This window comes from Bubalus bubalis, chromosome 17 (genome assembly GCF_019923935.1).
Source record: "Bubalus bubalis isolate 160015118507 breed Murrah chromosome 17, NDDB_SH_1, whole genome shotgun sequence".
Classification (NCBI taxonomy): domain Eukaryota; kingdom Metazoa; phylum Chordata; class Mammalia; order Artiodactyla; family Bovidae; genus Bubalus; species Bubalus bubalis.
In genome coordinates this window covers 69,302,943-69,319,466 of record NC_059173.1, presented here as the reverse complement: position 1 = coordinate 69,319,466, position 16,524 = coordinate 69,302,943, and the positions used below count along the sequence as shown (strand labels likewise).

Genomic DNA, 16,524 nt, shown 5'->3' with positions numbered 1-16,524 from the left:
TCCCTTTCACTTTTCACTATCATGCATGGGAGAAGGAAATGGCAACCCACTCCAGTGTTCTTGCTTGGAGAATCCCAGGGATGGGGGAGCCTGGTGGGCTGCCGTCTCTGGGGTCACACAGAGTCGGACACGACTGAAGTGACTTAGCAGCTGATACGCATACAGCACAGAGCGGCCCGTGACCAAGCGAGTACCTCGTGACATGCATGCGCAGTGCTATAAAGGCGCTCAGCTATTTTATAATCATTATTTACAAAACGTGGGGCAAAAGCAAGAGGCTGTGGGGTGAGAGAGCCTGACAATGCCATCTTGGGTAATTTGCTCTTTCCCTACACCTTGGTACAATCCAGGGATGTATTAGTTTCTTATTGCTGCTATAATAAATTACCACAAACTTCATGGTCTAACACAAATGTATTATTTAACAGTTCAGGAGGTTAGAAGTCTGACACAGGTCTCATCGGGCTAAAATCGAGGTGTTGGCAGGGCTGTAATCCTTCTGGGTGCCTAGAGGAGAATCTGTTTCCTTCTCTTTTCCAGCTTCTAGAGAAGCTGGGAGAAGTCAATTCTGACTCCATGTTGGAACTTTCTTTGTCTTGCTTTTTGTTGCTTTGGTTATTATAATTATATATAATGGCCTGCCTCAGAGAATCGTTCCCCTCTGTCTGTTAACCTGAAGTGTGTTTGTTCAGAGCTCTGTCCACCTGTAGATGGTAGGAAGGAAGAAATTTACACACATCCCTCCCCTCCCCCCCCCCACCCCCACCCCCCTCCCCCCCCCCACCCCCCTCCCCCCCCCACCCCCCCCCCCCCACCCCCCCCCCCCCCCCCCCCCCCCCCCCCCCCCCCCCGCCCCGCAGGGCTTGCCACTCTAGGAGATATTTATAACATTAATGGCCTTTTTATTTTGCTTCCTTTCTTCTCCCCATCTCTGATCTATAAAAGAACCTGGCATCATTTTGAGACATTGGTTTGCCAGCTTCTCCCATTCATTGGCCTTTTGTGCTACAAGGAGAGCGAGCTTGGACTCAGTAACAGAGGCTGCCTGAGTACTTTCCCACACAGTCCCTTCATGCTGATTTATGATCTCTGCTTCCACTGTCCCATCTCCTTCTCAGACTCTGACCCTCTTGTTTCCTTTTTCACTCATAAAGACCCATCCAGGCAATCTCCCCACATCAAGGTCTGTAACTTAATTCCCATCTGCAAAGTCCCTTTGGTCCTGCAAGTTTCTTGGGATTAGGGCATGGATTTCTTCCTTGTCTAGGAGCAGGGGAAAGGGAGGTCCCGAATAATCCTTCAGATTACCTGGATCGGTGACTATGGCTTTGTTGCTGGTGGCATGCTTGCAGAGGAAGGGCTGGGTTACTGAAATCTTTTACTCTGGGCACCTGCAAAGTTCAAGGATTGGCCGCTGTGGCCCCTCTGCAGCCTGGTACAGCTCTGCCTTTTCCCTCATGAGCACACTTGCTCACAAATGAGCCTGTCAGATTGCTGCTGTTTGCTTCCGAGCTTTTAACATTCATCTGTGTCCTTGAAGTTTTTTATCATTTGGGTTTTTAAGCATTTCCTCTATACTGCATTTTTTTTTTTATTGCTGTTATATCTAAGCTTCCCCATTATGCCTAGATTGGAGTTGAAGGATTAAAAGAAGGAAAGAGCAGTGAACAAAACCCACAGGTGAAGCAGGTGAATAAAAACACATGAGACAAGAGGCTGAAGGGCTTCAGAGGAGATCTTGAAGATAAAACACACAGCAAAAACTTAGAAGCTGGGTTTATAAATAAAGCAAAGGGTTAGAGATAAAAGCCCATGAAGGCAGAGAGGAAAAAATATATATTCACAGAGAGAGGAAGTGGTCTTTCAAGAGAAGTTCCAGCAAAGGCAGTAATGTTCCTATTGTGGGTACCCTGGAGTTCAGCTAATGGTTAAAACACAGGGTGCAGTGGTCAGGAAGGAGGTCACTGACCGTGGGATTCAGGCCTGCTTTCCTGCAGGATGATGGTTTATTAACTGAATGCATCTTTCCAAGACAAGAGCTTCTGGAATTTCATTCCTCTGTTTCTCTCTCTCTGTTTTGCACTGGATACAAATAGTTATAGGAAATAAGAAACTGGCAGTCAACAGAAAAAAGTTGAGGAGCCCCTGAACTCATGAAGCAGTTTCTACCATAGTCTCTCTGGGGACGGCAGTCCTGTTTCTTGGGAAATCTGCTGAGTAGAAGAGACTCTCCCAGGACTTCAGGGTTCTAGAGTCCTCAGAATCCAAATCTGTGGCTTCTCAAAGCATAAGCTCTCTCTTTAGGTTTGCTTGGACTGCAATTTAAAAATATCTTTAAAACTATTAAGCACTGATCTCCTTATAAATTATAGTAGCTATAAGAAAACTGCCTTGAGGTAGATAAATTCAATGATTATTTAATTTGTGTAAATATCTGCCTAATTTTCAGGTTTGTTTCAGGACTGATCATAGTATTTTTATCATGAATTGCTCAAATTTTTTTGGAGAATGTAATGAAAATGTTGCCTTAGACACAGAAGATATTTATGTTACAAAAAGATGAAAATATGCACAAAATGCAAATTGTGATGATAGAGATTAAAGTTTTTTTTTTCCTTAATTCGCATGATTTCAGAAAGGCCTGGAACATTTCTATTGTGATTTAACTACTGTGTTTTGATCATTCTAATGAACGAGGTTGACACTCAGCTTTGCCTTTCTCTTTGCAGACACACACTGCTAAATCTAAAGAGTCAGGGCGAAGCAGGTAGATCCTGTGTGATCCAGGCAAACTTAATCAAGCAGCAGCGCTGCCAGATCCACATGTGTTCCATGAGAAGAATAACCGAGATATTGAGATGGCGGAAAATCTGTGGCACACGTTTTCTTAGCAAATGTCTGTGCATTGAGGGAGTTCTCATAGATAATATCTGTACCCAGCACATCTCCATCTGTGTGTGCTAGTCATGAACCATGCTTGAATCCAGCAGGATCTACTTATTTCCAAAATAACTGTGTCTTGATCAAATAGGATTCATGTGTGCCTGTCGTATTGAGGAGACACACTGGGCCGGATGTGGCTCTTTTCCCTGACTGCCTTGTTTCAATGGGATCCAGGCATTTTCCACTGAGCAGCTGTGGCTTGGGGAGAATCCAGGTGTTTTTCTCACTGAATATTTGTGGGATTGGCAGGGCTCTGGGTATTTCCTTTGCTTTCTCTTGCCTGGAATTATTATAAGATACATTATGTATATGTATTTCAGTGAACTTTGCTTTGTCCCAGGAAACAGATCGGCTTCCTTTACTTCACACAAAGAGCAATTACACCTAGAAAAATATGGGCAGGATTAAACACTGTTTATCTTTTTCTTCACTAGCTATATTCTTCATGCTGCCTTACACAAATACATGAATATTCTAAAAATCCCTTTGAGTGAAAACAAGTCAATTACCTTTCCACACTGAATAATTATCTACTTGCAAGGCGCTGCTTTACTGGAATGGGGGTGTCACACCTGTTCAGTCATCTACTTGTTAAGAACCTGTTGGACTTGGCTTTGATTGTTGATAGGAAAAGTAAGTCAGCCTCCCTAAATTTGGCAATGCACAGATCCTGTTAGAAAATGGTGTGTGGTTTTGGTTTCCACATCTTGTACAATATATAGGGAAACTGGAAAGAGTTCATAGAACAGAAACAAAATGATTAAAGGTTTGGGGAAATAAGAAGCTGGGATCATTTCATCCTAAGAAAGGCTTTCAGGGAAAGCAAGATGTGTGTGCATGTGTATGCGTGTGTGTGGGCACCAAAGATAAGTCAAAAAAGTCAGATTTTAAAGACTATGTGTTTGAACAGGTTTGATTGACCTTTGTAGGCCATCTGGGACCTGGTAAATAAAGTGGGGAGAAGTTGGTATGCCTTAACAGTTACTAGGATGTTGGCAGTTTGATCTCTGGTTCCTCTGCCTTTCTAAAACCAGCTTGAACATCTGGAAGTTCACGGTTCACGTATTGCTGAAGCCTGGCTTGGAGAATTTTGAGCATTACTTTACTAGTGTGTGAGATGAGTGCAATTGTGTGGTAGTTTGAGCATTCTTTGGCATTGCCTTTCTTTGGGATTGGAATGAAAACTGACCTTTTCCAGTCCTGTGGCCACTGCTGAGTTTTCAAGATTTGCTGGCATATTGAGTGCAGCACTTTCACAGCATCATCTTTCAGGATTTGAAATAGCTCAACTGGAATTCCATCAACTCCACTAGCTTTGTTCGTAGTGATGCTTTCTAAGGCCCACTTGACTTCACATTCCAGGATGTCTGGCTCTAGGTGAGTGATCACACCATCATGATTATCTGGGTCGTGAAGCTCTGTTTTGTACAGTTCTTCTGTGTATTCTTGCCATCTCTTCTTAATATCTTCTGCTTCTGTTAGGTCCCTACCATTTCTGTCCTTTATCGAGCCCATCTTTGCATGAAATGTTCCCTTGGTATCTCTAATTTTCTTGAAGAGATCTCTAGTCTTTCCCATTCTATTATTTTCCTCTATTTCTTTGCACTGATTGCCAAGGAAGGCTTTCTTATCTGTCCTTGCTATTCTTTGAAACTCTGCATTCAGATGCTTATATCTTTCCTTTTCTCCTTTGCTTTTCACTTCTCTTCTTTTCACAGCTATTTGTAAGGCCTCCTCAGACAGCCATTTTGCTTTTTTGCATTTCTTTTCCATGGGAATGGTCTTGATCGCTGTCTCCTATACAAATGTCATGAACCTCCGTTCATAGTTCATCAGGCACTCTGTCTATCAGATCTAATCCCTTAAATCTATTTCTCACTTCCACTGTATAATCCAAATGCCACTATGCCAAAGCATTTGACTGTGTGGATCACAACAAACTATGGAAAATTCTGAAAGAGATGGGAATACCAGACCATCTGACCTGCCTCTTGAGAAACCTGTATGCAGGTCAGGAAGCAACAGTTAGAACTGGACATGGAACAACAGACTGGTTCCAAATAGGAAAAGGAGTATGTCAAGGCTGTATATTGTCACCCTGCTTATTTAACTTATATGCAGAGAACATCATGAGAAACGCTGGGCTGGAAGAAGCACAAGCTGGAATTAAGACTGCTGGGAGAAATACCAATAACCTCAGATATGCAGATGACACCACTCTTATGGCAGAAAGTGAAGAGGAACTAAAGAGCCTCTTGATGAAAGTGAAAGAGGAGAGTGAAAAAGTTGGCTTAAAGCTCAACATTCAGAAAACTAAGATCATGGCATCTGGTCCTATCACTTCATGGGAAATAGATGGGGAACAGTGGAAACAGTGTCAGACTTTATTTTTCTGGGCTCCATAATCATTGTAGATGGTGATTGCAGCCATGAAATTAAAAGACGCTTACTCCTTGGAAGAAAAGTTGTGACCAACCTAGATAGTATATTGAAAAGCAGAGATATTACTTTGCCAACAAAGGTCCCTCTAGTCAAGGCTATGGTTTTTCCAGTGGTCATGTATGGATGTGAGAGTTGGACTGTGAAGAAAGCTGAGCGCCGAAGAATTGATGCTTTTGAACTGTGGTGTTGGAGAAGACTCTTGAGAGTCCCTTGGACTGCAAAGAGACCCAACCAGTCCATCCTAAAGGAGATCAGTCCTGGGTGCTCATTGGAAGGACTGATGCTAAAGCTGAAACTCCAATACTTCGGCCACCTCATGCGAAGAGTTGACTCATTAGAAAAGACCCAGATGCTGGGAGGGATTGGGGGCAGGAGGAGAAGGGGACGACAGAGGATGAGATGGCTGGATGGCATCACCGACTCGATGGACATGAGTTTGAGTGAACTCCGGGAGTTGGTGATGGACAGGGAGGCCTGGCATGCTGGGATTCATGGGGTCGCAAAGAGTTGGACACGACTAAGTGGCTGAACAGTTACTGGGAGGGAATTTAGGAGAGAGTGAAAACTTGGGAAAAATTGGGCAGGAATTACTTTAGCTAGGGCTTCTGTCTCAGGCCTACTGATACCATAATCTTCAAATGTAGGGAGAACTTTAGCATGTAACTCTTACATTCTAGTTTCTACTAGATTTGAAAAATATGATTTGATATAGTATATCCAAATCTACTTAATGATAAGCCATGTTATACTTCTCCCCATCCACATGATGAAATATTGCTATAAAGAAATTATTGACCCATTTTTCTCCATTTTCCCAAAGAACCAGAGGAAATAATTATACATTGATAACAAAAACAGAGACCAATACTCTATAAAATTAAACCATATTCTGCTGGGTTGAGAAAAGAGAATGGATATGTATAGAATCAGTTCTCAAAACCAAAAAGAAGGAAAAAACTATCACTTATCTCTCTGGGATGGGTTATGTCCTAAGGTAGGGAGGTGTGTGGGATTATCTAGCATGTACTACCTATCTGGACAAGATCCTCATCATGTCCAGGGTCATGACTTTAAACCTTTATGAATGCAAGATATATGTATATATGAAATATAGACTTTGATATTAGACACTAAATCACTTCCTTTTATAAAGCTCTATATTAGAGTTCTCCAGAAAAACAGACGGAGAAGGCAATGGCAACCCATTCCAGTACTCTTGCCTGGAAAATCCCATGGATGGAGGAGCCTGGTGGGCTGCAGTCCATGGGGTCACTAAGAGTCGGATATGACTGAGCGACCTCATTTTCACTTTTCTCTTTCATGCATTGGAAAAGGAAATGGCAACCCACTCCAGTGTTCTTGCCTGGAGAATCCCAGGGACTGGGGAGCCTGGTGGGCTGCTGTCTATGGGGTCACACAGAGTCGGACATGACTGAAGTGACTTAGCAGCAGCAGCAGCAGCAGCAGAGAAACAGAACCAAGAAACACACTGGTAGGGTGGGCCAATAGGATAGACATTCAGGATCTCTAAGTTACAGTCTTGAGGCACAATTCCTTCTTCTCTGGAAAACCTTAGATTTTGCTCAGAAGGCTTTCACCTGAGTGATGAGGTGAGGGCCACCATATCATTAAATTATCTCCCTCCTCATAGATCTTAATCACATCTACGTGATCCTTCATAACAACATTTAGACTAGTGGTTGACTGAAGAACTCAGAACCATGGCCTAGCCAAATTGCTGTATAAAATTTAAACCCCGAATTAAACACTCCAAACACTCTTTAGTTCATCTTTTTAGAAAGATGGCATGTGAACCAAAGGTGGCAAGGGTCCTCCCTGCAGTCATAGCATCCTTCCTAACTTCAGAGGATCTTCCCCTTGGGGAAGCAGAAGGGAAGAAACCCCTCCATATTCCACACAATTTTCCTTGCTTGCCTTTAGTACCATTTCTAAATAGTTGGCTTCTTTCTGTTCAGTTCCGAAGGAGCCACTTCACTGAGGCTCTTCTGCGCCATTTCACCATTCACCCAAGCGAGTGTCCAAAACTCTTACTATCTCACTGTATGGATTTCAATGAGAACTCAGAAGCATGACAAGCATGACAGATTTGCATGAAGATGATAAATGAAGGTCACAGAGATGATAAATGACCAATGAAGTTTCCAGAAAACCATGGACAACAGGTGTACCATCACTTACATATTTACACTTATGTGACTTTGATCAAGTTATTTGCAGTGCCCTGAATCTCAGTTACTTCATCTGCAAGATGGGGATAATAATTATAATTCCTTTCCTGAAGGGTTTATATGAGATTCTTCAGGCCCTTACTATCTATTTAGACTATTTAAGTTAACTATTACAAAGTGATGGACTATCTACAGACTGGGAGAAAAAGTTTTTGATGATGGACTTCCTGTACTACTTAAACCAAGTATCACCAAGGGAAAATCTGCTATTTCTGCCCATGATAATTTCTGTTTATGACTCTAGGAATTTTATATTTTTCCTCTCCTAATACTCAAGGGGGCTAAGAAGTCAGAGTTTGATATTACTGATAATCCCCAAACATTTGACCCCAAACATTTACCCCTAAAACATTAATCAAGTAAGCAACAGAGGACAAGAGAAGTGGCATCTACTGGATGCTTTCTATGTGCTAGTCCACATACATTGTCTCCTTTAAGGCTCATAACATCCTTCAGAGCTAAATATTTTAATCCTCAGCTTGGAGAAGGGGAAATTAACGCTTATCAAGATTGAAATAACTTGCCCCAAATTATAGAACAGAGCCAGTGCTTCCCAGCTTCAAAACCCAAATTATTGCTGGTTATACCCTGATTTTTCTCTCAAGAGGGTCAGATCTGGACGTGGTTCTTGCAGGCTGCTGACCCCTGTGCTATATACAATTATTTTTTGCATATTTGAGAAATACTTTTATTTCTTTTACTCAACTAAATTGAATTCTTAATTCTAGAAGGCTGCTCAGGAATTCAGTAAAGGACACTGTGAAATGGGCAGGAGACCTTGAATTGTACATGATGAAAGAGAAAGCCTAAAAACGAATGGGAAAATAGATGTTTCAAGTTCCTGATTTCCCATTTGTTTCTAAACTAAACCACTGTTTACAGTGAATGTGTCAGTGAAAGCTGTGGCGAAACTAGCTCCTTTTCCTTTATTTTTAGACTCAAGTAAATATTTGATAATGATATAGCTAGCCAAATAAATTGAAGAAGTTCAAAAATAAGTATAAAGCTCCATAGAATGTTCAAAATGAGTAAACTGGGAAGATACAATTGACCACAATAAAAGATCTCACACCAATTATTTCTGAGTTTCAAACCCCACCCCCTTCAATGACTCATCTTTCCATCTATTCTTCAGTTCAACAACCATCCATTCAGTCATCCATCCAACAGACATTTAGTGAATAAAGCCAGACTATGGTAGTACTTTTCTAGGTTCTGGAATAAAGCAGCACTTAAAGTGCCTGAAGAGGGTTGAGATTACAATAATAAATGAAAGAATGAAACAAACTAATTTCAGGTGCTGATGAACACTGTGAATGAAATCTAATGTAAGGATGCAGAGTTTAAGGCGGTGAAGCTATTTGAGGTAGGTAGGGTAGTCAAGGAAGGTCTCCAAACAGCTGGTATTTGAATTGAGACCCAAGTGAGAAACAGCCAGATCTTCACAAATCAGAAGAAAGAACTCCCAAGCACAGAAAGGGCCTCACAATTCAAATGTACAAGCCATCATAGTCTGCTCAGGTTGCTGAAACAAAGTTCGGTCACTCAGTTGTGTCCAACTCTTTGTGACCCTATGGATTGCAGCATGCCAAGCTTCCCTGTCCTTCACTATCTCCCTGAGTTTGCTCAAATTCATGTCCACTGAGTCACTGATGCTGGGGTGGGCGTGGGGGTTGCTTATAAACAACAGACACTTGTTTTCGCAGTTTTGAGGGTTGGAAGTCTGAGATCAGAGTGCCAGCATGGTCGAGTTCTGGGGCAGGACCTCTTCCCATTTGTGGGCCGCTGGCTTTTTCTACCATCATGTGGTGAGGAGCAGAGAGCTTCAGGTCCTCTCCTCATTCACTTAAAGGCGCTAATCCCATGACCTCAAGTAATCTAATCACCCTCAAAACTTGCCCTCCTAAAGCCAGTCACACTGGGGGACAGGATTTCAGCGCACGAATTTTGAAGGAAACCCAAGTGCTCAGTCCGCAATAGGAACTAAGGTCAGAAAGAAGGCAGTGGAGCTGGATATACAGCTGTGAGGTCAGAAGGGTGGATAGCACCGTGCTAGGTAGAGTCCTGTACTCTTTGAAGGGAGTCTGAATTAAAATTCAAGTATAATGGAAATATACTGACAGGTTCTAAGAGGGGAGGGTGGGGTTGGGGGTGTGCATAACATGATTTGAGTTAGTTTTAAAATTATCAGTCTGGATGCTTGCTTGAGGATCACTTACAAAGGGACAGGGGGCCTAGCGAGGGTGAGATTTCAGAGGCTGAGGTTAAAGGAGACTAAAGACTGCTAACAAATCTCAATGGAAAAGAGATACATTGGTTTAGAGACACTGAATTTGTTTCAATAATGTCTCCATACATATGAAAGTGTCTGCTATAAAATACATTTATTGTTATTTTATCAGCCATAGGGATGATGGTATGGCTGTAGATTAGCAATTATATATATATTAAAAAGACATCTTGCTGTAAGGGACTGCTACTCAGGGCTTTTGGTGCTCCTTAAATGTCTTCCCTGATGGCTCAGTGATAACGAATCCACCTACCAATGCAGGAGATGTGGGTTCAATCCCTCGGTCAGAAGATCTGGAGAAGGAAATGGCAACCCACTCCAGGATTATTTCCTGGGAAATCCCATGGATAGAGGAGCCTGGCGCGCTACAGTCCATCGGGTCTCAAGAGTCAGACAGGACTTAGGGACTAAACAACAACAAAGGAGAGCAACAGTATCTAGGAAATTAAGCCTTTCCTCTGGTCTAAATGCAAAATTGCAGAAACCATTTGCTAAATATGACAAGCCATCCTTAAGAGGGCAGAGTCTTTCCTCGGGCATTTTTTTAAGAGAGGCAATTTATCCTACTATTACGGATAATTGAAGGGAAACTCGCGATTCATTGATAATCTCCGGCTCAGACACAAGCTATTTTGCGAGTGGTATCAGTAGTTGCTTCGCCTGCAAACTTCCCTGCTCGTGGAGCTTGGGAAGGTGATGGCCTCGGCTACCCCGTCTTTCTGCCCATAAATCAGCATCGTAAACCATCCTGGAAGTGTTGTGATGGCGCTGAATGCATAAAAAGTGCTCGCAAGCCGAATCTATTGTCGTCATTGCCGGTAGCAGAGGGGAGTGATAAGTCGCTCACACGTCTCGCCGAGTGGTAGCGCGGCATAATAAAGCTTGGTTTGCACCATGTGTGCCACAGATTTCTCAGGGTTTCTCGAAGGTTTTTCCAAGTTCCGCCTTCTCCCCCTTTGCAGTCATTCCGGCCCCAGCTGTGCATCGGCCTTTGACTCCATCTGTCCTTCCGCTGGGGACGAGTCTTCCTCGCCACATGGAGAACACAAGTTTGGCTCTCCAGTGTAATGATAACCCTCCGCCCTCTCCGCTCGGCAGGAGCTCCCCAGCGTCGGGCCCGCTGCAGAGCCAGTCTCAGGGATGGAGCGGGGAGGGCTGTCCCCTCACCTTCCCCACCCCTAGCCACTTTCACGCCCAGCCCAGCCTGCGCGATCCCCACGCGCCCCATGGTCCCCATCTCCGGCTCCTCTCACGTTTGCTCTCCTCTCCTCCGCCCCCAGCCTGACCAGGAACGTGCCCAGCTGCAGCTGCGCCTCGCAGGTGGGAGTTCGCCCGAGTGTGTGGCCGCGTCACGGCGCGCGGAAGAGAACCGGCGGGAGGCGCGCGGTCCCCGGCGCCCCGAGACGCGGCGGGCGCGGCCGCCCCGGAGCCGCTGACTGCGCCGCAGTCGGATCCGCCTCTCCCTCCCTCCCTCCCGCTCCGGCCCCGCGCCCTCCCGCCCTTACCTTACCCTCTTCCCCGGCCCGACCCCCAGCTTCTCCGTATGTGCGCGCTTTGAATAATTTCATCCTTTTTGGCAAAGGAAATAATGCACCTGACTTTACCAGGGGGAAACAACCAGCCGAGCCGAACAAGGAACAGATGTCAAAGGAATAAAAAGAGAGAGAAAAGGAGACGAGACTAGTGTAAAGAGATCCAGGGGCTCAAAAGGTGGCTGACAGCGGTGGAAGCGGCTCCAGCTCCCCCGGCCTGTCTGCGCGAGCTGCGGGAGAAGGACGTCTTCACCAGTTGCAGATGTAACCACGGGAACTCCTGCGTCTGTCGGTTTGTTTGCCAAACAAAGTCTTTTCTTCTTTGGCTCAGATACCGAAGAGGCTCCTGGATTTTTCTGCCACTCCGCCACAAGCTAGCAGTTACCAGGGAGCCTTCCCAAGGAGCTGGCGGAGACATGAGCCCTTCAGGGCGGAGGATGGGTGAAGGGCGTCCAGCCTGGAAGCGCCTCCTGCTCCCTGGAAGCGGAGGGTCACCCCGCGGGCGGCAGGGCGGTGGCGCCGGGGCGCAGCGCGTCCTGCTCGGGCTCTGCGTGCACGCGTGGCTGTGGGCGGCCTCGGGCTCGTCTGCCCAGGTGTTCAACCTCAGCCTTTCCGTGGATGAGGGCCTTCCTCCGGACACTCTGGTCGGCGACATCCGTGCGGGGCTGCCGGCCACGCAGCAGCAGCAGGAGAAGGGCGGCTTCTTTCTGTCGGAGGATTCTGATGACTCTCCGCTGCTGGATGACTTCCAAGTGCACCCGGACACAGGCATTATCCGCACGGCGCGGCGCCTGGACCGCGAGCAGCGCGACCACTATAGCTTCGTGGCCGCCACGCTGCTGGGCGCGGTGGTGCAGGTGGAGATTCAAGTCAACGACGTGAACGACCACTCGCCCCGCTTTCCTCTGGACTCCCTGCAACTCAATGTCTCCGAGCTCAGCCCACCAGGTACCGCCTTCCGCCTGCCAGGCGCCCGAGACCCGGACGCTGGGCTTTTCAGCATACAGGGCTACACCCTGGTGCAACCGTCCAACCTGCCTGAGGACCCCGCCGGACCTTTTTTCCAGTTGCGCTACGGGGCCCCGGGGTCGCCACCTTCGCTGCCGTCCTCGTCGCCCCTTGAGCCCCTAGACGTGGTGCTGCTTCGGCGCTTGGACCGAGAGGCGGTGGCGGCACACGAGCTGCAGATCGAGGCTTGGGACGGCGGTCTCCCGCGGCGCACCGGCCGCCTGCGAGTGGAACTGCGAGTGCTGGATGAGAACGACAATCCTCCAGTCTTTGAGGAGAGCGAGTACCGTGCTGCGGTTCGCGAGGACGCTCGGCCCGGCACCGAGGTCTGTCGCGTGCGCGCCACCGACCGTGACCTGGGGCCCAACGGCCACGTACGCTACAGCATCCGCTCCCGGCAGGCTCCCGGGGCCGGAGGTAGCGGCGGGACGCTGGACGACGCGGCCTACTTCGTGGTGGAGGAGCTGAGCGGGGTGGTGCGGGTGCACAGGCCGCTGGACCGCGAGGCGCAGGCCTGGCACCAGCTGGTGGTGGAGGCCCGTGACGGAGGCGCTGAGCCCGAGGTCGCCACCGTGCGCGTGTCCATCGCGGTGCTGGACGTGAATGACAACCCGCCCGCCATTCATCTACTCTTCCTCACCGAAGGAGGGGCCGCGAGCGTCTTCGAGGGCGCTCGAGTCGGCGACTATGTGGCTCGGGTCTCGGTGTCAGACGCGGAAGGTGATCCAGAGAAGGAAGGGGAAGCCGCCGGGGAGCTCGATGGAGGCCTCGGAGTCGGGAGCGTCTCTCTGACCTTGGAGGGCGGTGAGGGAGCCTTTGTGCTGCGGTCCGGAGGCTCCCCAGGAGTATTTTTCCTTTGCGTCGAGGGGCCCCTAGATAGGGAGAGCCGAGACCTGTATGATTTGCGACTGGTGGCCACAGATGCGGGATCCCCGCCGCTGAGCACCGAGGAGACGCTGCTGCTCCGGGTTGCTGACCTCAATGATCAGCCACCTGTCTTCAGCCAGAAGCATTACTGGGCCTCGGTGTCTGAGGCCGCGGCTCCTGGCACCATGGTCTTGTGCGTCAGCGCCTCCGATGCAGATGAGCCTGGCACGGACCATGCCAGGCTGCGCTACGCGCTGCTCCCTCTCCCCGCTCTCTGTAACCCAGAGACTCCGAGGCCCCCCGCTGAGTGCGGACCATCCTTCAGCATTGATCCCGAGAGTGGTGTGATCAGCACCACCCGGAGCCTGGACCGAGAGGCCCAGGAGGCCATAGAACTGAGAGTGGTGGCCCACGACCTCGGAGAGGCCCCGCTCTCGGCCACTTGCCTGGTGAGCATCGCCGTGGACGACGTGAATGACAACGAGCCCGTTTTCCTGAAACAGGTGTACAACGCCACGCTTCCGGAGCACGCCCCAGTTGGGCACTGCTTTCTGCAGGTGAGCACATCAGGCCTGCGGATCAAGGGGAGGCCTGGGAAGGGATGGAGAAGATGTAAGTTCAGAAAGGATTTTTTTTGTGTATGATGTGGATAGTTATACTCGAGCTCAGAAAGCAGAGGACATGGGGTCTGGTTCCTGCCCTGCAGGGAGATGAATGGGTGCCCTCCCGGCATCTAGCCCTTCTGCTGGGGCTTGAACTGAATGGTCACTTAAGATCTTTTCTGCTTCACATGATCTTTGGATCTTGATTTTGCCCATGGAATTCTGATTTCCCTCTGTCTGGATCTGAGCACCCACATTGGTTTGGAAGGAGCCACCGATTCTCAGTTTTGCTTCTGAACAGTGTGCAGATGGCAGTGTCTTGCGTATTTGAACATCATCACGTGCACACTGGGGGAGTAAGGTGGCCCTCACATGCCAGTTTTTCAAATAAGCAAGTGTGTGGCCTTAAACACTGAAACTCTTTTGACTAACCATTTACAGAGACTTATTACACATTGTCCTACCTTCTTTGGGAACTTAGAAGAACTAATTGAGGATACCAAGTCATTTTTACCAATTTTACCAGACCTCCAATGATGTCTTCAAGACTGAGGAGGGGCAAGTTTCAATCATCCTTTATAAAATGGGTGATATCCTTTACAAAGGGATCTCAGAATGTTGTAATATGCACCCTTCTAGCAGTAATTCTTATGGCTTCCAATTTCCTAGTAGTTATCTGAAGCTATCTGATGTGAGATAACAAACTGGATTTCCAAGACTGTTTTATTTACATCAAGATGATCTGAGTGAATAACTGGAGCCTGAGAGGCTAACTAGTGATCAAAGCTGTAAAGTGCCATTTAGCTCTCAGGCTGGGTTGTTTTAAGACCTCTGTAGCTTATTTCTTGGTTCTTAGGGGGTGAGGCTAAAGCCTTATAAGTCATGTCTCAGTAACCTTTAGATAATTTAAGATGCCACTATATTTTAAACATGAGTTACTTGACTGGTTTGCTGTCTTTTTTTAATCCTTTGTATCTTAGGTAAGTGGTATAGATAATAATCTCTACCACTTTCTCTGGCATGATTGGCAACTCATTAGTTGCTAGGTAATTAAAAGAAGGCTTGAAAATCAATTAATGCTTGCTGCTGAAAGAGAGAGATCTGTGAATGCTAATGGAAGTTTATTTACATCTCAAGCAGAGTCTGATAGGATGAGGGTTGGCTGGTCCTTCTCCATCCAAGGTAGGGCCAGGTCTGGGGGTGACTTAGCTTAGGTCCATCAGTGTCCGGCTGGTCAGAGCTTAGCTATATGGTGTACCGCAAAGGTGGCTGAGAAATGGAGAGGGCCACAAGGCTGCTGGTGGGGACTGGTAGGGTCTGCCACAGATGTCAAAAACTGAGGTCCTTAGAGTTGAGAGGTTGGACTAGATAATTTTTAAGATTTCTTTCATCTGAAAGAGCTTAAAGGTCTTGGTACAAAACAGTACAACTTGACTCTATTTGAAGGAAAATAAGCAGGGTGTAATTAATTAATTACAATTAATTGTAATTCCTTTGACTAGAATCTTTTTAAAATTGTGAGATGACTGTGCCATGAGGTGTGAGTTTATCCCATTATTATGACTTGATATGTGGATATGGATCCATTATGGTGAACTGAACTTGGCTCAAGTGTAAGATTGCATCTTCAATCAAAAAAACAAAAGCTTCAGGTTACCAAGTATTGCTCTAGGTATTGATAGTATTAAATGGTGCTGATTAGAGTTTCTAGAAATTCCAACAGTCCAGGCCCTATAGATTGCAGAGGCTTTTCCGCAGCCCTCTGGCGGCCTCACCGCAGCAGCTGTATGAACTTTCTGCGCTGCATCAGCTCTCTGGCTGACTCTGTCCCCTCAGCTTCTCACCTGAGCTCTGTTTGCTCGCCATCTCTTTGCTCTTGATGTTTCTTTGTATTGCATTGTAAAAGCAAGCCTTCCCAGCTCTCTGGACCCCGTGGCCTCTCCTCTCTCCTGGGGCTTTGTTTAATTACATAGTTCAGTGCTTCTAACCAAACCTTTCTGCTGTCCTCTACAGTTCTCTCCCTCTAGATGTCAGAATTGTTCAGCTCTCCTTGGTCAGAATCAAAGAAAAAACACAATGAGCAGCAACAGGAGAAAAAAAAATTCCTTTCTTGGATTCCCTGTAAGGGAATACCATGTCACCTAATAAAATAAACTCAGAACCTTCAAGATGTCTTGGTGGTTAGTCTGGAGCACTAATCCCTGGGCTTTTTCTGCTCTTACTGCCATTTAGGGTCACCAGTGCTGGCTGAATCCTTCTGTAGTCTCAGACCCAGACAGGAACTTTCCAAAACCTTTAAGTGTGGGCCAGAACAAACAGATTTAATACACAGGACAAGAACCAGTAGCCTGAGTTAGGTGTCCTCTAGCCTGAAAGGGTTTTCCCAGCCCTGAGGGCACTCATCTGGGTTTTCAGTTCCTTGCTCTCCACTGCCCTCCACATGGAGAGCCCCTTCTTGACAACCTGCCCCTCCTAAGCCCTGCCCCCAGGATCTCCTTTCAGCATGTCTTCATGCTTTCATGCTCATGACAGGGAGGGATTTCTATTCTGCAGTTGTCCTGGTGTTTTCCTCTGAGTTCTAATGTCCAGTA

The 16,524-nt window shown here is 46.9% G+C and overlaps 1 protein-coding gene across 1 annotated transcript; it reads left to right on the top strand.

The window, feature by feature from the left end:
- Positions 1–11,452: 11,452 nt before the first annotated feature.
- On the top strand, positions 11,453–15,436 carry LOC123330028 (protocadherin-23-like). Its single transcript, XM_044930577.2, has one exon. It carries the CDS (start codon positions 11,873–11,875, stop codon positions 13,973–13,975), a length of 2,103 nt encoding a protein of 700 aa, XP_044786512.2. The 5' UTR covers positions 11,453–11,872; the 3' UTR covers positions 13,976–15,436.
- Positions 15,437–16,524: the final 1,088 nt, after the last annotated feature.

Coding starts and splice junctions, on each gene's coding strand:
- LOC123330028 (XM_044930577.2), top strand. CDS start 11,873: ATGAGCCCTTCAGGGCGGAGGATGGGTGAAGGGCGTCCAGCCTGGAAG.